At 43.5% G+C, this 24,593-nt stretch overlaps 1 protein-coding gene across 3 annotated transcripts in view; it reads left to right on the forward strand.

The window, feature by feature from the left end:
• SLC38A6 (solute carrier family 38 member 6) overlaps positions 1 to 24,593 on the forward strand; it is a 62,168-nt gene that overhangs the window by 19,190 nt on the left and 18,385 nt on the right. For all 3 annotated transcript variants that reach the window (XM_035104298.2, XM_035104289.2, XM_035104308.2), the window contains 3 exons: positions 13,640 to 13,718; positions 22,064 to 22,146; positions 22,662 to 22,720. In XM_035104298.2, coding sequence (XP_034960189.1) covers positions 13,640 to 13,718; positions 22,064 to 22,146; positions 22,662 to 22,720 — 221 coding nt within the window. The remainder of the gene's footprint in view (positions 1 to 13,639; positions 13,719 to 22,063; positions 22,147 to 22,661; positions 22,721 to 24,593) is intronic.

Genomic DNA, 24,593 nt, shown 5'->3' on the forward strand with positions numbered 1-24,593 from the left:
GCTCTGGTTTGCCAGAAGCGGCTTAGTCATGCTGGCCACATGACCTGGAAAAACTGTCTGCGGACAAACGTCAGCTCCCTTGGTCTATAGAGCGAGATGAGCGCGCAACCCCATAGTCGTTCGCGACTGTATTTAACTGTCAGGGGCCCTTTACCTTTACCTAAAGTCACTGCAAAAGGATAATTCTCTTGCCATAACCATATTTGCATGGATCCCATGTTACATGGATAGTGTTACTTTCTTTTGTACGTAGCTAATGACATCTGTGGGACCCAGGTGGCGCTGTGGTTAAACCACTGAGCCTAGGGCTTGCTGATCAGAAGGTCGGCGGTTCGAATCCCTGTGACGGGGTGAGCTCCCATTGCTTGGTCCCAGCTCCTGCCAACCTAGCAGTTCGAAAGCATGTCAAAATGCAAGTAGATAAATAGGAACCGCTACAGCGGGAAGGTAAACGGCGTTTCCGTGTGCTGCTCTGGTTTGCCAGAAGTGGCTTTGTCATGCTGGCCACATGACCTGGAAGCTATACGCCGGCTCCCTCGGCCAATAATGCGAGATGAGCGCGCAACCCCAGAGTCGGTCACGACTGGACCTAATGGTCAGGGGTCCCTTTACCTTTAATGACATCTGTAGACAGTGCAAACATGCCCGTAAGGTACAACATAACTGCATTTTTGCTACATAAGCCAACCATTCAGAGCACAGCACACCCAGGTGGAGAGGTGGCTTACGGACTGTGACAAGGGACTGTCCTCCATCATTCTGCACAGGGAGCTAAGCAGTGGTGGTGGTGCTACAGGTTTCTAAAATTGTCAATGCTGCAATTAAACTGATTGGCAGCAGGGCTTTTATGTGTCAGTATTCACTAGTACAGAGCACTGGCACCTTTTTTTGTGCATCCATTTTGTGCTGGTACCCACGGCAGTCATATCAAAATATGAGTATCAGCACCTAATTTTGTTTTTAAACAAACCCCCCTCCAAAAAAAGCACTTGTCAGCAGCAGGTTCAGAACAATTAAGTTCTATTTCACATGATGCATAACTAATTTGTAGCACTCACTACTGCAAGATCTGGTGGTGACTTCTGGATAAGGTGGCTCGATTAAACAGAACATACAACATCGATCTATCAATGGTCATTGGCTTTTCAATAACATGCTGGGGGCAGAAAATGGGAGAGAGTTGCTGCATTTGTAGCTCGCTTAAGGGAGGTCCTAGAGACATCAGCCTGGCTGTTGTTAGAAGCAGGATGCCAAATTGGGTGAGCTTCCTGACTTGCATCCAGTGCTGTGCATGTGGTGTTTCACTTGTGGAATGGAATATTCCCCCTCTTCTCCTCCCCCTGCATGCCCCCAAAATCTGTCCTGGAATGTCTCCCAGCCAGTGTGGTGTAGTGGTTAAGAGCGGTAGTCTCGTATTCTGGTGAACCGGGTTTGCGTCTCCGCTCCTCCACATGCAGCTGCTGGGTGACCTTGGGCTAGTCACACTTCTCTGAAGTCTCTCAGCCCCACTCACCTCACAGAGTGTTTGTTGTGGGTGAGGAAGGGAACGGAGAATGTTAGCCGCTTTGAGACTCCTTAGGGTAGTGATAAAGCGGGATATCAAATCCAAACTACGCCTCCTCCTCCTCCTCCTCCTCCTCCTCCTCTGAAGCAGATTTTGAGGGTGTTTGGGGCTGTCCGGGGAAGAAAAGGAAGTCGCTTAAGTGAAACGCCAGCATTGGATACAGACCTTTGACCAGATTTTGTCTTGTGTAGCAGTTAACTTGGTTTTACATTTTTCTTTCACTTTTGATATAATTTCCCACTAGACATTTGCACGAAGGAAGTGTAATGGGTACACCTGTGAACCTTTTTGGTGAGGGCAACCTTTCAGAAGCCGGCTCTGAAAACCTGGAAACCAGAAATGCATTGCGTGTGAGCCCTTGCCAGCTTTAACACAGACCGCTCTAGTTCCTTCCAAAGCCAGGAATAATCCTGCAGGGAAAAGTGCTGGGTCCCTTCCCACTTTCCTCTTTGTTTCTCGAAAGCTTGGAGAATTGTTAAAAGACAGAATGATAAGAAGAGCTAAGCAGGTAGCAAACAGAGCTAGAACCAAAATGGGGGCTGGGAAGTTGGGAGCTGCTTTCCTGCGGCAGCCCATGAGCCGTACACTGCAGTGTCCTGCATATACAAATATAAATCTACATTTGAGTTACTACAGAGCAGGGATTCTGAAATCCTAATGTGGAGAAATGGTTGTTCCCGTTATTAAACAATTGGAAGGCAGAAACCACCCAGTGATGTACCAGTAGATCCTAGTTTACCTTCTGCTCAGTAGCAACTGCAGCAGTCACTATAGAAGGGATTCAGCAGAGTCACTAACAAGCACTTCACCGGTAATATTGTTCCATATTTACCAGGCCATTTAAAAAGGAGCGTGAGTGTGCAAGGCTACCTGTAGAGACTTTGGTCTCTGGGCCTTAGACAGGATTAAGGATCTCCCGTTCAGCTTTTCAAGATTCCTTCCACATAGGAAGAAACCAAAGGTGGCTTGGATTAGGAGCTGCATGTGTTTATTTCTCTTGAGAACAGGATAAGAAAAGTCCCAGGTACACTTGAGAACATTTCGTTCCCTCGGTGCTGTTGTCGCTCCATCTGGTGGTCATTTGAAGTAGAGCTGCATCTGGAACATTTCTTAGGAAAGAGCTGGAGCCAAGCTCTTGCAATTTTCTCTCTCTCTGGAAGGAAGGCAACAAAAAATAACAAACAAGCAAAAAATAGAGAGCAGTGTGCATCCTGACCTTGGGGGAGAGGGGATTATCTTAAAACCTATTGTACTAGGTTCACGCTTCATTTTATTTGCAAGTCTGTAATTAGTCTAATCTGTATTTCCTCTGCAGCAATCTAGAGAGCAGCTTTTCTGCTTTGCAAAACGTTTTCTTTTTATGGTTTTAGCCTTTTAACTCTTTGTGCAGCCAGGGTTTATGTAGCTGTTTGGTGAAGGGGGAGTCATTTTATCTCACTTCCCTTTCAGTGAGGGATTCTGAAGCAGTTTACAATATAAAAACATATATAAAGCGGGTACGTATCTAAAAAAACAGCCAAAACAATTGCATATAAGAAACCCCAATGAGAATATGTTTTTAATATTCGGTTGGAAGCCGCCCAGAGTGGCTGGGGAAACCCAGCCAGATGGGCGGGGTATAAATAATAAATTATTATTATTATTATTATCATTATTTAAAAAGCTGTTTAGAAATGACCCAGACAGCTTATGCAAATTTGTGCCGGCATCTAGGAGTTTTAAATTATGTTTCTGCCATTTTACTTTTTTATTTTTTACCCACCCCTCCTGAAACATCCTCACTACCGTGTTTCTCATATTATAAGACATGTCTTATATTTATTTTTTCCTCAAAAAAACACACTGTGGCTTATTTTCAAGGGATGTCTTATTTTTTTCCTCCTCCTCCTGCCGCGGCCGGCATTGCTGCTGCGCCCATCACTATGTCTTATTTTCGGGGTATGGTTTATATTCCTTGAATGCTTAAAAATCCTGCTATGGCTTATTTTATGGGTATGTCTTAAAATATGAGAAACAGGGTAGTGTATGGCTCTGTCTTGGGGAAAGTGACCAAGCTACATTGACTTGGGAGCAGTCAGTCCGCTGTGGTGGATTTGTAGAACAGTTGGCATATTGCAGCAACATGACTCCAGAGTAAACGTTGCCTCAACAAGCTTTTCTCCTGCACAGAGCGCCTCAGATTGGTGGCATGGGAAGGGAGGAGCCTCTGTGCTACAGATAGGGGACTTCTGTTAGGTTTGGCCCTGAAAGGGCGATGGAGAGGACAGAGAAGTCAAGTCCTTTTGACGCCTTCACTCAGATCCTTAAAGGTCTTTGACTAAACCAGGTCAGATTTCTGATTGTGTACAGGGAGCTATGTTATTGCATACTCCCTCACCTCCTTTTCTTTTGTAAAAAGGAGTGCAGGACAGATTTGTAAATATCCACTTGCCAGGTTGCCTGTGGTAAGATTTGCCATAATGGCAAGTAGGGAAGCTTTTGTAAATTGGGTACGTTTCTTTCCTCCCTGTCCCCTTCCCATTAATGTACAGTCGTACCTCGGTTTACGACCCGCTCGGGTTGCGAACAGTTCGGGTTACGAACTCCGCAAACCCGGAAGTGTTTTCGGCGCGCGCACGTCCCGCATGCGAAAATCGCGCTATGCGCAGAAGCGCGCGCTTGGTTTGCGACCTTTTCGGGTTACGAACCGCGATCCGGAACGGATCGTGTTCGTAACCCGAGGTACTACTGTAATGTAAATTACCATCTGAGGACAAGTAGATTAGCAAATTTTATGGACGTTTGCAAGATTGCTACAGGATCAAGTGGGGAAACGGCACAAAAAATGTTGTGTATATCTAAAAGGTTTTTTTACCTTTATAAACTTTGATTATCTGCAAAAGATGACATGGGGCAATCCCTGCACACATCACAGACTCCTGAATGCCATGGAGAAAAGATTTATTTTTGTATTTGTGTGTGCGCAGTGTGTTTCAAAAAGTGCTAATCCAAGGAATTAGAAAGGCAAATACAGGGAAGGAAGCCAGAAATATATAGCTTCTTCTCTCACCACAGTACATACTTTCCAAACATGTTTGAAATAAGCAGACACCTAAAGTGGGAGCAAATTTCCTGCCAAGGGGCATCCATTTCTTGGTAAAGATCTGCCTAAATTAATCTTTTAAGTGACTTCTGTATTTGCTGCAAGTGTAGATTGTTTACAAAGGGATTTGGACTAATTTGAGTGCTCACCCCTTCAGCAGCTTATGTTTGGCCTGAAAGCTAATTACCCTTATTGTTTTAAATTGACGATTTCCAGCTCCGCTTTAATTAAAGGCAGGCTTGCCTTCTCCAGTTGAACAATTCAGGCCCATTAAGGTAAATTATGTTTTATTTTTATAATTAAGGCAATAGTCCAGGATTTTTATTTTGGAAGAAAACCTTAAGGACAGGAAGGCCTTTCCAAAAGAGAAACAATGAATGTGCCTGCGGGTTGTGTCATTCCATCCATATATATTGACTAGCAGGAATGCGTAGAGGAAATAATGCGAGAAGGAATGGGCTTAATAAAAAGCAGCACTTCTGAGCTCGTAATCTAACTGGGCTTGGATCAGCCACTTTTATAATTAATTCATAGTGTTTTCCCACTGCAAATTGGTGCCGTGTGGTGTTAAAATCATCTCTTCTTTTGCCTATATCAAGAGTAAAGGGACCCCTGACCATTAGGTCCAGTTGTGACCGACTCTGGGGTTGCAGTGCTCATCTCGTGTTATTGGCCGAGGGAGCCGGCGTACAGCTTCCAGGTCATGTGGCCAGCATGACAAAGCCGCTTCTGGTGAACCAGAGCAGCACACGGAAACACCGTTTACCTTCCCGCTGTAACGGTACCTATTTATCTACTTGCACTTTTGACGTGCTTTAGAACTGCTAGGTTGGCAGGAGCAGGGACTGAGCAACGGGAGCTCACCCCGTTGCGGGGATCGGAACTGCTGACCTCCTGATCGGCAAGCCCTAGGCTCTGTGGTTTAACCCACAGCGCCACCCGCGTCCTATATCAAGAGTACCTGCATCCTTCTATTGGGCTCCCTTAAATTTCCCTAACGTTCCCAGTAAGATTTCCAGCTTTTCATAACCATATGCACTGTCCACACTTTTATGAGTTTTTTTCTACAGATAGGTCTGTGACACTTTTGGACATTGTCTGAGCAAATTCCAACTAGTTCAGTTCCACAAGTGCATGTTTGCGGAGCTGGGGGAGACCGGGCTGCAAAAAATAACAGCAAGAAGTATACTTTCCAAAAATGCCATGGAACCTGAACTAAGAAGGAACTTTATCTACAGGTTAACTATGGTACCTTATAAATCAGTAAAGATGGTGCAGTGGTACCTTGGTTCTCAAATTTAATCCGTTCCGGAAGTCCGTTCCAAAACCAAGGCACGCTTTCCCATAGAAATTAATGCAACATGGATTAATCTGCTCCAGACTTTTAAAAACAACCCTTAAACAGCAATTTAACATGAATTTTACTATCCAACAAGACCATTGATCCATAAAATGAAAGCAATAAACAATGTACTGCAGTCACGCAGTCAGTATCTGAACTGGGTTCCATACAGTCACAAAAACAAAACGAAAAAGAACTGCAAAAACAAAAACGCAAAATAAATAGCAGACAGACCTCAGCGTAACACTCAAAATGGAAGCGTGGCACTCAAATCGGAAGTGTAACACTCAAAACGGAGCACGTTTGGCTTCTGGAAAAAGTTCGCAAACTGAACACTTACTTCCGGGTTTGCAGTGTTTGGGTTCCAAGTTCTTTGAGTACCAAAGCATTTGAGAACCAAGGTAGCACTGTATAAAGCTAAGATGAGGAACTTCCTTCCCGGAGAGATGTGCCTGGCACCTTCAGTTTATAACTTTGGGCAAATGCTGACGTAACATTTTTACCCTGGCTTTTGACACTTGAGATAGGTGTATGCCCCCCCCCACTTTTTAAGTTATTCGGTGCAATCATTAAAGTAATCATCTTGACCTGCTGATGGCATGAATGGGACGACCCCCCCCCCCCCAAAAAATGTGCTGGCTTACAAAAGGCCTCCAAAGCTCTAGATATAGAGTGAGATCTACGTATGCTGCTTTGCTCCTGTGACCACTTGTCCCACAACCTGAGGCCAGCTAAACTTCAAACAAACCCAGGATCTGCAACAGTTCCCAGAGAGGCTTGGCCCACCTGTGAGGTTGGTGGGGACAGGATGTTAAACACAGCACCTGGCCAGGCGCTGTTGCAAATGATCCACCCAGTTGCAATAATATTGCAAAGCTGCTGGATTATTATTATCAGTTGTTATTGTTACTGAATTTATATCCCACTGTTCCTCCTGAAGGAGCCCAGGTTGGCAAACAGTATGTGTCTTAGGTTTGCCAAGCCTCAGTTGCCTGTGCTGTTCTTTAGGCTAGTGGATCACACGATTGGTAGGTGCCGGTATCAGTGTGATTTGTGGACTAGGACAAGCAACTATCAACCTCACTTCCCCATCTGCAAAAAGAAATGGGTAGGCTTGACCTACTTCACAGACTTGTTATGAGGGCAACCACAGCGAGGGCAAGGCACTTTGAAAATTAAAAATGCTGAGTAAGTGATGATCAGTAGGGAAAATAGATTTCAGAAGTCGCCAAATGCACCCTCAGCCCAAATGCATTTTTATAAAACGCTCTGTTAGCCTGTTCCATAAAGTCCCGCAAGGAAGACATGCGTCCTTCTTAATAACAGTGTCATGAACTGAACTGGTTGGGTAAGAACATCTAGCCAGAGGGGATGAGGTTCATTCTTTCCAACCACCGGATATTTCTAAGGGTGTCTTGCCAGCCCTTCAGCAAGGGAAGGCTGATCCTATGAACTCTCTGACAACTCCCTAAGCTCACAAAGACACATCCGCCTTTTGTCACCAAACCGATGGTTTGGCTCTGGTCTCTTGTCTGTGGACGGAGTGGTTAGGAAAAGTTGGAGCCTCTGGTTTTAAAAACAAAACCCACCTTTTGTGTGTGTGTGGGGGGGGTGGAGTGGCACATTTTCTGTGACTATCTTCAGTACTTTATTTCTTGTAAATCCTTGTTTATGATTTTGGGATTTATTCAGGAAGCGTGAAGCAATGTCTAAGTTGAATTTCTCTGCTCTTCGTTTCTTCTTCAGATACATGCCTTTAGAATCGTTTCAGATATCTCTCAGGGCAAATCCTGACTAACTGTTTCATACGTTACTCAGGGTAAACACCGACTAAAGCAGCCTTCTCCATCCATGTTTTGGACTGAAATTCAATCCAGTCACTGGACTAAGGATGCATTCAACAGGGAACTGTGGGGAATTCTGACTCCCTATGATGCACATGCTTTGTCACATTCATGCCTTTTAAAACATAAAAATAAAAAACTCATTCACTTTTTATTTGCCCTGCAGTTTAGCAGAGCAACAGCAGCAAGAAAGCTGCCACATGGTCCCCTTAAAACTCATTTTGGTAATTTGTTGTTCTTGGCATCTTCTGTCTCAAGAGACTATGAAAGAGTACACCTTTGGGGGTGAAGTCAAACGGGGGAAGGTTGCAGTGCCTGCTGTGGCTGTAGAGACCGATACAGAAGAGACATGTTTTGTTGCAGATAGGGCAGATGAAGGTGTCGGGTTGTGGTGCTGCAGATACACCATGGGGTTTCTTCTCTGCGCCCTTCCCAGTGGTCATTCCTTCTAGGAAACAGGCTTTTATCCAGAGTACATTATTCTGTCAGTGCAAGGATACATGCTGGTGCAATGGAACTCTGCGTGCACCCTGAATCTGTTCTGGAGGTTCCCATATTTGGGGGAGTGTGCAGGGTACACGCATTAGGAGGAGATTCCATTGCGCAAGTGTGAATCCTTGTGCTGACAAAATGAATTAGGTGGCTGCGGCCCAAAGTTTTTTTTTAAATTTCCAGTTGCGTTTCTTCCATTTCAGTTCTAAATTGGCATTGTTACGGCAAGTAGCAAGCAGCCATAGCTTAGTGCAGGCATAGGCAAACTCGGCCCTCCAGATGTTTTGGGACTACAACCCCCATCATCCCTGACCACTGGTCCTATTAGCTAGGGATGATGGGAGTTGTAGTCCCAAAACATCTGGAGGGCTGAGTTTGCCTATGCCTGGCAGTGGCTGCACAATGTGACCCATGAATTAGCTCCCACTAAGAGCCTCTTTAGTAAAGGCAAATGAAGATCATTCGTGTGGTTACTTATTGCAGTAGCACAACCTCTCAGACCTTTCCCCCTCCTTTCCGGCCAATGTCATGCGATCGTTTTTCCGGGTTGCTCCCAGTCTTTTTCTCAGCTAGGATTCCATATCCATGGCAGGGTTCAGCCATGTGCAATACATAGTTTGGGGTGGAAAAGGCACTATTGTGCACCCGCAGCCGTCTCTGTTAGTCTTTCTGAGTGGTTGCAGTAGTGCACTGATGGGTCCAAAGAGTGCCTCTGTGCTTCTGGGACTTGAACAAGGCGTCTAAAACTGCAACTCTTTGGAATGACTGGATCATAGCTGCCAAGTTATCCCTTTTTTTAAGGGATTTTCCCTTATGCTGAATAGGCTTCCTCGCGAGAAAAGGGAAAACTTGGCAGCTATGGACTGGATAGGGTGAAGGTTGCACTTAGTGGCTTTGTGTTCCGGTCAAGTGTCTCCAATTTCAAAAGTGCAAAAACAATTTGCCCATGATAAGCTGATCACCACATGAGTGAGTCACCGGAGGGCTTTCTGCATCTCCGCTGGGATAATGTGTGTTATTTCATGGGGGTTGCGCAGGAAGCCCAACCCCATGAACAGCAAACATTTTAGTATTCTAAATAGCAAACGGGAAGGCAGGCATTCTGGCCTTGAACTACATTGGGGAAGATACCATGTTGGCCATAGTGATTGGTTGACTCCTGCCCACTTGAGGAACGGTGAATTTATTCAAAATTGCTAGGAGCGAAGTGCAAGGAGCCTAGCATTTGAGTGCACCAATTGCAGACTCTGGGGAGGGAGAAAGGAACAGGGAGTTGGGCTCTCTGTGGCTTTAGGGCCTTTACTTTCCACCAAGACTGGGCTACTGGATATATGTGGGCTGCATGTGAAGGCTGCTTGAAATTTCCTAAGTTCCCCTTGCAAGCATTAACTCACTTTCCCAGCTTGCACCACAAGGATACAGACCAGAAACTGATTCCCCTAACAGCCCTGCAATGTGGGGAAGTAGTAGTCACGTGAATCTGGCATCTGAGATAGATATATGGGGCACTTTTTTGTTTGCAGATCCACCAAGAAATGTCAGGGATCTGCAGGGAGTAGGGCAGTTTCACTCGTGAAGCTGAGAGGAGAGATACGCGAGAATTGGCTGCAGACCAGACCAAGAGGCTACTCTGCCCAGCGCTCTGTCTCCAGCAGCAACCAAATGCCCAGCAATGCCCAGATGCCGGCATCTTTTGTGTAAAATTCCTGTCTAAGAGCCCATGCGGAAAGGAAGGGCTGTAAATCAGTTTTAAGCATCTCTAAGCAGGAGCTAATTTCTGCCGTTAGTACTCCATCATTGATAATTGAGTTATGTGGCTGTGGAAAGGCATACAAGGAAGTTCTCTGACCACAGTTCAGCTGACAACTAGTAACGCAGGTCTAACAATAGATGTAATGTGCTGCTTTTTTAAGCGCTGCCATTGTAGCTAACTCTGCAATTCGTGCCTGTAAACAACTCAAGTACATGCAGACCTTGTACTTCCCCTTTAATTGAGTGCTTCAAGTGGCTGATTTTTTATTCTTCCAACAGCTATTACTATTATTTGGCGGTGGCTTTTATGTGAATGCCTTCTTCAGTGCTAAACATTTAGAGGGGGGGGGACCCAACCCCATAGTTTAACCTTTTAAACTCAGGATAAAGCACACGTCTGAATTGTACTGTTTTCTCACGAGCTGCCAAAAGAGAGATTTCTATCTTACAGAAGCTTCAGGGTAGAAATAGATTCACTGAACTTGGGAGTCCACTTATTGCCTAGACGAGAAGAAAAGGAACAGCATATGAGCGGAAGAAAGGGTGCTCATTTCATTTTAGTTTTTGTATAAAAGCATCCGAATGTAGCACAGGCGATCGGGTCTCTCTCGGGAGTGTTGTATTCAAAGGAGTAGCCCTGTCATTTAGGAAACAAAATGAGTCAATCAAACAACAAAGGATAAAAAAATGATCAAATGGTTCGCCAGAGGCTAAAATAAATGCACGAGAAAGAGTGACACATTGTATATTAGCAAGAAATCTGAGCTGGAAATTAGTTGAAGGTTGGGTTTTTTGTGATTTAACCAATGTGACTTTTAAAAAACAATTGTGAAAGAGATAAATGCCTGCTCTCTCAATTCCAGATGTGCAAAACGGGCATGAGAAAATTTTTAAGTTTTGATACAGAAGAAGTTTCAATTTCTTTGCAAGGTTTTTTTTTTAAAAAAATCTCCTTTATATTCATTGGCACCTATTGGTTACCATCAGAAAGTACAGCATCGTTATTACTGTCCTGCAGTCATGCTGGTGGTTTTCAAATTACATGACCTTATAACACTCCATCAAATTTCCTTTTAAAAAAGGAATAAAATTGGAGACACCAAATAAAATGTCTCCCCATGCCTTAGTCAACAGGGAAGGCCAGCGTCGATTGGAAAAACCTGAGTATCTCAATACAAAGAAGTGAATGTTTCCTTATTTAGTGACCTCACAACTGTTTTTAATTTAACCTTGCTGTAGGTACATGCCACTCTGGATTAATGCAATTCACTTTTCTTTATGGAGGCCACATTCCTCCACTTGAAAAATTGTAATCTTAACTGTTTCAGGGCTGCAGCATTCTGCAGTTAACTTTCTACTCCTTTTTTGTGATTGATATGAATAACAAACTTACAGAAATGTGTTGCATTCTTATGTTTTTTTTTGGTGGGGGGGAAATGCAATTCAATGAATGAGTTGGGAACCTTTCTGGTTATTTAAAAGAATGTACAGGTAGGTGTTTTTTTTTCCAGAGCAAGGTGCAGAACAGAATTCAATAATAAATGATGCGGGGTACAAATCAAATCATTTTGATGTGTGCAATTAATCCCGCTATACCTGGAGGTCTCAGAGCGATTCACAGAAAAGATCAACATAAAAACCACAGTATATATAATCAAAATAAAAACAACAACCCAATAACATACACACACCCCCAAAAGAGCCACATTTTAACAGGTTATAGGATGTCAATCAGATCAACCAAAGGCCTGGCTAAAAAGGAATGCTTTTGCCTGGTGCCAAAAGGTGAATAATAATAATAATAATAATAATAATAATAATAATAATAATAATAATTTATACCCCGCCCATCTGGCTGAGTTTCCCCAACCACTCTTTAACAATCAAGTGTTAAAAATAATACAGCATTAAATATTAAAAACTTCCCTAAACAGGATTGCCTTCAGATATCTATTAAAAATTGGATAACTGCTTATTTCCTTGACGTATGATGGGAGGGCATTCCACAGGACGGGCGCCACTACCGAGAAGGCCCTCTGCCTGGTTCCCTGTAACCTCACTTCTTGCAATGAGGGAACCGCCAGAAGGCCTTCGGCGCTGGATCTCAGTGTCCGGGCTGAACAATGGGGGTGGAGACGCTCCTTCAGGTATACAGGACCAAGGCCATTTAGGGCTTTAAAGGTCAGCACCAACACTTAATGAAGGCGCCAGGCGAACTTCCCTGGGGAGAGCATTCCACAGACGGGGAGCCACTGCAGAGAAGGCCCTGTTCTTACCTTGCCACCCTCCGGACCTCTCAAGGAGGAGGCACACAAAGAAGAGCCTCAGAAGATGATCTCAGGGTCTGGGTAGGTTCATATGGAAAGAGGCGGTCTTTGAGGTATTGTGGTCCTGAGTCATTTAAAGCTTTATAGGTCAAAACCAGGACTTGGAATTGGGCCCGGAAACTAATTGGTAGCCATTGTAGTCAGACCAGGATCGGTGTAATACGCTCAAATGTCTTGCTCCGGTGAGCAATCTGGTCGCTAGTGAATTTATCATCATGGGGACAGGTAGGGCAGAGAGAAGATCTCTTCTGCAGCATCCTCATCCTCCCCACCGAACCCAGTGGTAGAGACTGCTTCACCCAACACAGGGGTCTGCTTCTGCCTCTGCCTCAGCAGTGTCTCATCACCAGTTCCCACCCCACCCCCTTCCATAAGAGTACAGAGCACTATGGCACTTACAGTACATGGGAGAAAGTAATGATATCTCTTTGGATACCTGCTTAGCCAGAGCTGCCATGGAGACTCCCATCGGACACTGAGTTGGGAACTGGAGAACAGCAAATATGGGAAAGAAAAAGCAGGGGGGGATGAAGGAAAAGGAAGAGGTTATCTTGCTCTCTTTCTTTCAAGTATCCCTGACTCTCCAAGTTGCACACTAGGATAACGTGGAATGAAATCTCCGCAGTTCCCCCCCCCCCCTTTGTATAAGGTCCCTCCAGTACTAATGAATCTTCTGCAGTACTTATGAAATAACATTTGTACGAGTTTTTCAGCGGAATATAAGAAAGGGACAAATGGAGTTTTTCTGTGCTGTGCTGTGCCCTTTAGTGAGACAAGGCCTCTTGGTCTCCTAACTGTTCTGTCCTAGCAATGCTAATAATAATAATAATTATAATAATAATAATTTATTATTTATACTCCGCCCATCTGGCTGGGTTTCCCCAGCCACTCTGGGCGGCTTCCAACAGAAAAATAAAACACAGTAATCTATTAAACATTAAAAGCCTCCCTGAACAGGGCTGCCTTCAAATGTCTTCTAAAAGTCTGGTAGTTGTTTTCCTCTTTGACATCTGTTGGGAGGGCGTTCCACAGGGCAGGCGCCACCACCGAGAAGGCCCTCTGCCTAGTTCCCTGCAACTTGGCTTCTCGCAACGAGGGAACCGCCAGAAGGCCCTCGGTGCTGGACCTCAGTGTCCGGGCAGAATGATGGAGGGGGAGACGCTCCTTCAGGCATTGCACTTTGCCTAGATATTTCGATGTTCTAACTCAACCAATGCCTGTTTTCTTAATTCTCAGCCATGTCAACCTATCTTCTCATTGTTAAGTCCGAACTTCCTGGGGCCATTGAAGGATTCCTTAGCGGAGACCACAGCGGGTAAGGAGAAACATAAAAGCATCCTGCGAGGGCAAGCAAAGGCATTTCTTCTCAAACATAGGGACCACGATGCTTCCCACTGTTCTGCAGGTGAAAGAGAGAGAGATTCCTGCACCTGTGCAATCCAGATGTGTGCTACTGTTCAAAAGTGTAATTCATTTCTGATTGCGCCCGTAGTGATTAATAGGAACCTGAAAATCATAACTTGCTGTCAGCATATTTGCACCTGCAGCTCACACAAAAATAGTTGTTTCTTCTTTGTGCCAAATGTGGGATACTTCTTCAGACAAGCTTACACAGTCAGCAGAACCAAGTGGCAACACATTTCTTGAATTGTAGATTTTCAGGCTACAAATAGAAGGTTTTCATGCACGAATACACACACACACACACACATCTCTGCACATAGAAAGTTGGAATATTGAGGAAACGGCCATGCTGAACACGGAAACCTTTCCGTGTTTAGAAAGTTTCTGAATAATTGTGGGTCATTAAAATATTCTTGCTTTTTCTGAAGTGGTGCTCTCCATGCAAAGCTTTAGCAAATTGATTCTGCTGGTTTTGTAAATTGTAGCTGAGCTGGGTTTTAACAGCAGCTTTACTGAAGCAAAGTCTCCCACTGCCCTGCCCTGTCTACTTGATTTGTCAGTATTCCATTGATCTAACCTCCCCCTTCCAACCCCCCCCCTTCTAGAAAATTGGGTTTTCTAACTGGAGTCTGAGGCAACTCTGCCTTAGGCCATATTAATACCACACATGTGAAGTACTATGCTAAGACTTTAAACGATCATGGCTTTCCCCCAAAGAATTCTGGGAGCTGTAGTTTGTTAAAGGCGCTGAGAGTTGTTAGGCCCATCTTCCCCTCACAGAACTACAGTTCCCAGAGTTCCTTGTGAAGAGGGATTTATTGTTAAACCACTCTGGGAACTGTACCTCTCTGAGGAAAATAGAGGTCTCCTTTAGCGTAGTGCTTCAAATGAAATGGATGGTGTGAGTGTGGTTATAATCAGTTGCACTTTAGATGAATTTTGGAACTCCACTCAAAAGCAGCCAAACAGATTCCTTGGTCTTGCGGTGTCGTTCCCAAGTTGTAAATCATTCTTTTACACGTGTGACGTTTTCACAAGGTGCCTTAACTGCATAATTTTTGCACAAGAAAATACTTTAGAATATATTTTTTCACACAGTAGGATCCAGTTTTACCTTACTAAGACAGGCTAGTTCCCTATGGGTTTCTGTCACTTGTAAAATTCACTTTTTGCCTAAGAAATCCCACCAAACTTACAGCATGAGAATCAGGCCTCTGCCTGAGCCCTGAAACGTTTAAACTGCCGCTGTCATGTTACCATGTTAACATATTTTTTCTAACCACAAAGCAAAATCTGGCAGTTAGTGAAATTTTAAATATTTTTGTTTTCGCTGAGTAGTTATTGGACTTGTCTTTGGGAAACGTGCCAGTTTTCGTATTTGTTTTATAATTCCTCCAATTTGGCTGTGCAGCTGCATTCACTTCATCTTTAGATCTGACTCAAAACTTCTTCTTTTTTTAAAAAAATTGTGGTTCAGCTTGCTGAGAAAAATGTTCCAACATTTGAATAGCTTGTTCTTGTTTTGAATAGACTGGAGTTGCCCCTGCTCCTACAATAACTTCAGGGCGTCCTTTGCCCGTCTTTTCAATCTCTTGGTTTCAATGAATTCAAACTCTTAGCACGAAACATACTCCTTGAACTGTAGCTTAATGCACAATATTTTTAATAGACTTCCCCCCTCCAAAAAAGTGAAAAAGAATGTGTTTTTGATTATGGGTGGAGGCAGCAGGGGATCAGTTTTTAGATCTTAAGCGTTTGTTTCATTTTAATTATTCTCTCTCCCTGGTTTCTAGTCAAGTTTGGAAATAAAATAGGGCACAATCCACTAGCACTGGGTGATCTGTGCTGTAAAAACAATCGGGATATCCCCCCCCCTATTACCTTCGCTAGCTCTGGGTTTAAGCTCATTGGATTGGGACCAACAAGTCGGTTGTGCCCCAACCTAAGGTAGGTTGCAGCAGGCACACTCAGCATAGATGTTTTGAGACTACAATTCTCACCATCCCTGACCATTGGTCCTGCTAGCTAGGGATCATGGGAGTTGGAGGCCAAAAACACTGGAGTGCTGAGTTTGAGGAAGCCTGTTCTAGAACAAAGAGCAGTTATTGAGAGAGGGAGGCCTCCTGAACCTCTACTTATGAATGGTACCTCTACTTACGAATTTAATGCGTTCTGAACGCACATTTGTAAGTCGAAAAAAATTGTAAATCGAATCCCATAGGAATGCATTGGGAGAAAAAATTCGTAAGTCGAAGCAACCCTATCTAAAAATTCGTAAGTAGAAAAAAATCCTATCTAAACCGCATCCAAGATGGCGGACGGAGCTCCATTTGTAAGCAGAAACATTCGTAAGCAGAGTTATTCGTAAGTAGAGGTACCACTGTAGTTGTGTAAAAGAGCGGTTCCAAACTTTGTCTGCATGGTAACCCTCAAGTCCAAAATCACCTTGGGGGGGCGACCCATAGATCAATTGTCACATGAATTCCTGAGTGTTAAAATGTAAGACTCAAGTCTTGCTGGCATTCAGTTGCATGTGTCGACACACAGCGTTACAATATGCCAGGGAAACAAAAAGTTGCATCATATACCAGTTGCGGATTCCAAGCAATTATTTTGCATTTCCTTATAAAGCCTGCAGCCCACTTTTGGGTCACGACCCATAGGGTTGGGAAACACAGGCATAGAGTTTTGGCAGGGCTACCCTTTTTCCATCTCTCTCTGACGAGCTCTTCTTCCCAACTGCTAAAGGTGCAGGAGTTGGTCCCATGTTTAAGCTATTGTTTGAAAATAAGTCACTGTGTCTGGAAAAGTCGAACTATCCTTCTCTGTAGGATTTGTTTGCAGCTGCTGTACTGGAAAGAAAAGAGAGTTGTGTGGTGCTGGAGTCTCGGGTGGGTTATGTAAGTGGCTACCGGTGATGGGGCTTTTCATGGTGGTGCCCTAGTTTTGGAAGACCATTCCTCAATATTTGCCTAGTGGCTACACACTTCAGAACATTAAAACATTCTAAAAATGCCCCCCCATTGGGCTTCCCCACTTCACATTTTTATTCTGTTTGTTTTCTTTTACAGATAATGATTTTCATGGCTGTTTTTAGGGGCTTTTTAAAAAAATTGCAAGTCTCGGCACATGGATATAGAGAGATGAGATTAAAAAAATATTTTAAGCTAAGGAAACTTTGCTCCTACAGCTGGAAAGCTTTGTGTTTTTTTTTTAGAGCATGCAAGAGCGAGAACCACTTGCCCTCATCGGAGCCCTTGTGTTTCAATTACATTCGGTTCTGGGCATGCCTGCTCTGAGGACAGGCAATTCTGTTGCACCTGCATTGGTAGCGATTGGATATATTCAGTGCAGAGACGGGACAGAATCCATCTTCTACTGGAGGCTGAATTGAAACCAGACATAGTTTCTAATGTCCTGTAATCTGTTTCAGAATTAGAAAGAGAGACAGCAGGCAGCCTTCTTTGTTGATGATGCTTTGAGCTCACAGGAGTTAATCTATTTCTCGCAGCACACAGTTTGAGAATTTTTCCTCTGCTTTTCAAGGGACCTTAGACACACACCTCTTAGAGATCCGCATCTGCTTTGTTACCTGCCCACTCCAGCCAGGTTGGCACCGTGATGCTCTGGATAACTTCGTACTACACTTACAAACACGAGCCACACATAACACTGTTCAGGCTGCTTTCACCTATATGGAAAAAGAGCCACAGTTTCCAAACCCTGAACATTGACCCATCCCAAGGCTCCTGTAGCATGTGCCAGATTTGCAGAGGACAACTGGCTGTGCCAAAACCTGTGTAGTTCTATAATAAACTCTTTATTTGGGAGTCAACTGCAGCTGATGGCCAAGGAAAACACTTGGCCAGAAAGTGTTCAAGCCCTTGTAAAAATATTTAACCCCCCCCCAAAGGAGCCAAACCAAAACAACTTTGAAAATTGAAGGAGCCAAATTATTAACCTATAGTGAACTTTTTAGAGAGAATCTGCTTCATTTACGGCCATTTTGAAAGCAAGTTTGAGAACATAGACCCAACATTGGGAGCTGCTACCTTCTCCAATAATACTGTTCTTTCCATAACAAATATTTTTAAATTGCTGTATAAGCAAGAAGCATCTTTCCTGCTTTTGTCAACATCAGCCAAAGACTAAGTGCTGATAGGGCAGAATTCCCAATTGCCTAAATAACATTTTAAAAAGAGATTCTAGTTCCCAGGAGCCTTAAATTTTGTTAAGTTAATCTATGATGGAGTAGAACTTTCATGTGCACCTCTTTGCAATGGATTTTTAAAGTAGAGGAAATGCTTAGAAATGGAAAATATACAATCCAACGCTGAATCTAAGGAGAGGCTTCAAAATGTGCAAGGAATTGCAATATTAGGGTAATGGTTATTGGGGTTTTTTTTTTTTTGTAATACAATGGAACGACAGAATGGTTGGTAATATTAAGAGGGTATGATTTAATTATAGTTCATCAATATAAATTTGGTTTAAATATGCTTGGCTGCTAATGACTATTTTACGTTTAAAAAAATATTAAAATAGAAAAAGTACACTTAGAAACAGTATAGTGCATCTTTCATATATTTCAGGCAGGTGAGTGCAAGCCTTGTGCACAGGATTCATTTTTTGTTTCCTTGGGTGTGTCACATAGAGCCAAAGGGACTGCATGCATTATTTGTTTACATTATTTATATTCTATTGGCATTTTACAAATAATTCAAGAAAAATGCAGTAAAACGCAACAAAAAAAGCACAACAATTAAATTAAAACACTCAGCCCTGAGACCAAAGAAATGAAACCACAGAGCCAGATCAATATAAAATTTCATTGTTCATCTGTGCCAGGCAATCCAGCTGGCGTAAAGCCATTGTTGTTCCATAGATTCCGCGGGAGAATGATGGTTTTACTCCAGCTGGATTGCTTGTCAGTCACCCTTAAGGCTGCAATCCTAAACACACTTAACTCACGAGACCCACGAGAACATGAGAAGAGCCTCCTGGATCAAGCGAATGGCCCACCTAGTCCAGCATCCCATTCGCACAGCGGCCTACCAGATGCCCGTGGGAAACCTGCAAGCAGGCCCCGAGCACGAGAGCCCTCCCTCCGGTGGTTTTCAGCAACTAGTATTCAGAAGCATTACTGCCCCTGACCAGGGAGGTAGAGCAGCTTGGTAGCCATCACTGCCTTGTGTAGGAGCGAGTTCCATGGGCTACCTTTGCACTGGGTCTTGGAGCACTTCCTTTTATCTGCCCCACATCTTCCAAAATTCAGCTTCACTGGATGTCCACGAGTTCTAGTTTTTTTGAGAGAGGGCAAATTGGGTTAGGATTGCACTTAAAAGTGTGTTGGGAAGAGTAGGCGTGTTTTCATGGTTGTTGTTGTTTAGTCGTTTAATCGTGTCTGACTCTTCATGATCTCCATGGTAGCAGATGAAAAATCATTTATCAGGATTCTGGGGAAATTGGGTCCTGTTATTGCAATACACACACCCCTCCTTTTATGTCTCTGTTCTTCATAGAAGGCAGTTTACAGAACACGAGGATCAGGAGATTGTGTGATCAAATAAATGTAGGCTCTGTTGGTTTAGCATAGTCCAGGGGTTCCCAACAAAATTTTCTCGAGGACCCCTCATCGAGCCGCTATTGTGACAAGGACCCCCATTAATTCCTAATCCTAAAATAAAAAAGTGAGAGCCAAATTAAGAGTCTTTTTATATTTTATATTTATACGTTTTTTACAGTTACAACAGAGTACTCCATCAGTATACAGTTAGTTTTAATTTTCAGTTCTTAATGAGATGAGTTAAATCTGTCCTTTGAGTCCATTATTTCTGAAATATTAGGTTTGTTTACAAACACTACTGTTTTGCAAAGAGGCAGCGCGCGCCAGGGAGGAGGGAGGGGAATGGAGAAGACAGGGTACCTGCAAATGAAGCCGACGCGCGCAAAGCATCTTGGGGAGGTGAGCGTTAGTAAAATGCGCGCGCTGCCTCTTTGCAAAACAGTAGTGTTTGTAAAGCGCCACCTAACGGCATACAGCAGAACTACTGCCTCATCTAATTCTAGTTTTGCGCTAGACTCTGCTCATGCAGGAAGCGGCCAAAACAAAAAATCTGTTATCATACGAAATATATTTAATATATTTTTTATTCTAATAGCATCTTGCGGACCCCTCTGGCATAGCTCGCGGACCCCTGGGGGTCCCCGGACCACCTGTTGGGAACCACTGGCATAGTCTTTTATGCATTACGAAGAGACCCAGGGGGTGCAAGGAGCAGGCAAGGCCACAAGCTGTTCATGAACTCGTAGGGGAGTAGGGTAGGCTTGGATAATGTTGGGAGAATACTCCATTTGCACCCCTGCTCCATTCCTCTTTTCACCAGTGGTTTCCTCTTGGCTGAGAGGTGCCAAAATGTGGACCTAGTTGCAGAGACTCCTGGCCTTAGGGGTTGTGTTGATAGGCTCTCTGCCAAGGTGCACATGTTGGGGGGTCATTGAGAAAGTAGGGCGACCACAACCGAAGCAGCTACACAAGTTGTAATTTGCCACTGGTGCCTATTGCCCTGTGTGTGTATATACATTACTTGCTCAGGCAGGTCAGATGTGTGTAAATATATGCCTCAGGTCAGTACTGCCCACCTAATTTCAACAACCAGTACAGACATGCCCATAAGTGTTACTGACACTCTTAAAATGGTAACATGATGCCCCTTCCTGTTTACGAGGTGCTAACCATGTTCTGGGCTAAATAAAACCAGAGACCAAAGGCCAAGGTGTTTATAGGGAACAACCATAAGGGATAATGCATAAGACACTCATCAATCAGCATTAGGGATTTTAGCAGAGAGGGCTCTTAATGTGGCGTTCAGAACATTCTTGGTGGCTCTGTAGCTCACAGTCAAAACAGCTCCTCCTGAGATTTTTTTGGCCCCCCCCCCTGGCAAGGCAGACCATACCTGTCATCAAGGTCCTTTGACTTGAGAGCTACATTGGTTAAAGTGCCGCCGCAATTGTCCTCACATTTGCCCTGGGTTCGACTTCTTGCAGTACAGTGGAACCTCGGTTTATGAACACCTCGGTTTACGAATTTTCAGTTTACGAACGCCATGGACCCATCTGGAACGGATTAATTCACTTTCCATTACTTTCAATGGGAAAGTTCACTTCAGTTTATGAATGCTTCAGTTTATGAACAGACTTCTGGAACCAATTACACCCATGCTTCGGGTTAAGTACGCTTCAGGTTGAGTACTCCGCGGACCCGTCTGGAACGGATTAACCCACTTTCCATTACTTTCAATGGGAAAGTTCGCTTCAGTTTATGAACGCTTCAGTTTAAGTACTCCGCGGACCGTCTGGAACAGATTAATCCACTTTCCATTACTTTCAATGGGAAAGTTTGCTTCAGTTTATGAACGCTTCAGTTTATGAACAGACTTCTGGAACCAATTGTGTTCATAAACCACTGTATACTGTACAGTGATACCTCAGTTTACGAACTTAAACTGTTCTGGAAGTCCGTTCTTAAACTGAAACTCTTCTTAAACCAAGGCACGCTTTCCCTACTGAGGCCTCCCACTGCCGGTGCCCTTCCACCGTTCGGCTTCCATTCGGCTTCCGAGGTAATGTTCGCTAACCGGAACACCTACTTCCGTGTTTGCGGAGTTCGAACACCGAATAGTTCGTTAACAGGGCTGTTCGTAGACCGAGGTACCACTAAAACTATATGTTGCTACGTGAAGCACATTTCCCTGATTAATTAGGCATGAGATTTTAATAACTTACCTTACTTGTGTTTACTTAGATGTAAATCCAGTTAAGTTCAATGGGATTTACTCCCAAGTAAATGTGTGTAGGGTTGCAAGCTAAGAATTATTTAACAGGGTAACAGCCCTTCTAACCTGTTCACAGTCTGGGAGTAGTAGGGTCACGTCTTTTTAAACTCTAAAATTCAGCCTTTAAAAGACCACTCTTTGGAAGTTATTAGGGAGACTGGAAGAAGGTGATTCTTGTTTTTTGATGCTTATTTATCCATGATTTGCATGTGAGGGCTCAGTGTTTAGTTAAATAGTGTTTGTCCTAAGGACATTGAAACCTCACTATCTTTTCCTTTTTTAAAAAAAAACCCCTAATTTTATTAAGACTTTTCAACATACAATAAACAAAACAGCAAATAGGAAAGAGAATGAAGAGAACACCAGGGAGACAGAGAGATAAGAATAATAACAGAAACCCTACTGTCTTTTCCGATAGCTCCTGGTATCTCGATGGAAGATTGCTTCTGCTTCTTACCTCAGTTTGCATTGTCTTCCCTCTAGCACTTCTTCCTAAAATTGGTAAGTAATTTTAAAGGGAGTATTATTGCTACCATAATTACTATTAGCAGTAGTGTTCTCTTTTAGTAGCAATTTAATTGAGGGGTTTAAAAAGAAAGCCTTAATGGGTGGTGTTTTTTTTTGTTTTTTGTTTTAAAGATTCGAGGAAAGATTGGGAGGGGAGGCAGGTTTATTTGCAACCTAGTCTGCCGTCCTCCAGCTTTGCCTAGTTAACCTATTACTTAGATTGCAGTAGTACTGTGTCTGCTCTACTAAAATAAAACCTTTACAACAGAACATTAAAGAGCTGCATTTACTTACAGCATGCCATTAGTGGTAAGCCAGTTCTAATTCTGCCCTACAAAACTACATAAATGATCTGTGACAGGCAAGTTGGAATGTTGTTATTCTGAATCTTAAGCCCCAGATACCGAGCCCCGTAATGCAAAACATACCTACAGCATGAAGCTCCTTTAGCCCTGCTCCAGGATCACTTTCCTTATAAATTGCCTCTTATTTTTACTGTTATTTTACAGGCTTTCTTGGCTACACAAGTAGTTTATCATTTTTCTTTATGGTGTACTTTGCTCTTGTGGTAAGTCTGAAAAAAACAACACACACACACAAAAAAAACCCCAACCCGACCCAGATCACAGCTTATGTTAAGTTTTCTTATTATTTTGATGGATCTCAGAGTTCCTTTGAAACGGATGTCTGTGCTTTAAAAGCTTGCCTCTAAAAACGAAGTGTTCCTTCTCCTCTCCTTTAAGTGTGGTGGTATGTATTTTCTTGCTTTTGGGGTAAGTTGGTTTGGCTGAAAAGTCACGAATGTGAAAAGATTTGCCATCGTTAATTGTTTGGACTGTAAAATGCAGTTAGAGTGTATTTGTTTTGCTGACAGGTCAATGAAAAATACTGGCCTGAGCACTTTCCCCTCCCCTTCTCCACGTGTGGAATGGATTTTTTTTTTTGTCCTTGCTTCCAACCACCATTTACTGCAACTCGTGCAGAAGAAAATGTCATATATTCCAAGTAAATTGAATGTACATGTTCGCTTAATAGTAAAAAAGCACAAGACGCAGCAAACCTCTTTTGAGCAATTTAATGTATATATTAATATAGCGAAAGCCTTATTCTTTCCATCTGAAAGCAATATTCCTCCTCCCCTTCTCTCTCTCTCTCTCTGAGCCAAGTAGGGCATTTCAGTGCTGATATTTGCAGCCATTGATTCCTATATGATATATGGAAAGCAGAGTACTGGAACACATTTGGTCTGGATTTGTTTTGCTAGTGGTTTCTGCAAATGAGGGAGTATTTGGAAGTGTTTTTAGCAGGCACAATCATTTTAGGCATGATTCCATCTCCGAGACGGCATGCATGGTGCCCACAAAACCGCTATCTGCGGTGGTAGGTCTTGCAGGTGCCGTAACATTTTTTTTTTTAAAAAAAGTTCTTAATCCATGTTGCAGCAGCGCATAGGTGAGCTTGCTGGTCCCTGGCCCATACATCCTGAGCATGTTAATGCCTTTGTGGCAGCACTGCGCACCAGAGGTACATTATGTCTAAATTGCTGCCAGATTTCATCAAGGAGATAGGTAAGTAAGTAATGGTGCTCTCCAGAAGGGAGCTGGAGAATTTATACAGCTCACATTTCATGGGCAGTCCACCAGCCCTTGCCCCATGGTTTCTAGAGAATTTCCAAAATGATCGTATTTATTTAGAAACATGAGAAAAGCCTGTGAGATCAGGCCAAAGGCTCATCTAGTCCCAATATCCTATTCTCACAGAGTCCAGCCAGATGCACATGGGAAGTCTGAAGGCAGGAACTGAGTGCAAAAGCACTTTCCCCACCTGTGGTTCCCAGAAACTGATATTCAGATGAATAACTGCCTTTAACAGTGGAGGTAGAACTTTAAAAAAGAAAGAAAGAAATTTAGTCCCTTTTTGATCGCAAGCTCTACAAAGCTGAGATTCCTGTATTGCAGGGGCTTGTACTAGATGACCCTTGGAGTCCCTTTCAGTTCTACAATTCTGATTCTATGGAAGTAGTTTACAATTGACCACACTTAAGTAATCGCAGTGCAATTTCAAAACCATATACAGTCATGCCTCTGGTTACGTTCGCTGCAGGTTGCGTACATCACGGGGTACGAACGCGCCGAACCCGGAAGTACCGGAACGGGTTGCTTCCGGGTTTGTCGATTCGCGCATGCGCAGAAGCGCCGAATGGCGTCATGCGCAGAATCGTGCGGCGAGCATGCGCAGATTCGGCACTTCAAGTTGCCCCACTGCTCAGGTTGCGAATGGGGCTCCAGAACGGATCCCGTTCGCATCCAGAGGTACCACTGTAATGTTAAATATTACTAACTGATGTAAAATCCCAGCATAACATACTAAGGCAAGATTTCCATTTTGTGAAGCCATAATCATATATAATTGTGAAGTTGGAAGGGACCCTGTGGGTCATC

This window comes from Zootoca vivipara, chromosome 1, assembly GCF_963506605.1.
Source record: "Zootoca vivipara chromosome 1, rZooViv1.1, whole genome shotgun sequence".
NCBI classification, from domain to species: Eukaryota; Metazoa; Chordata; class Lepidosauria; order Squamata; family Lacertidae; genus Zootoca; species Zootoca vivipara.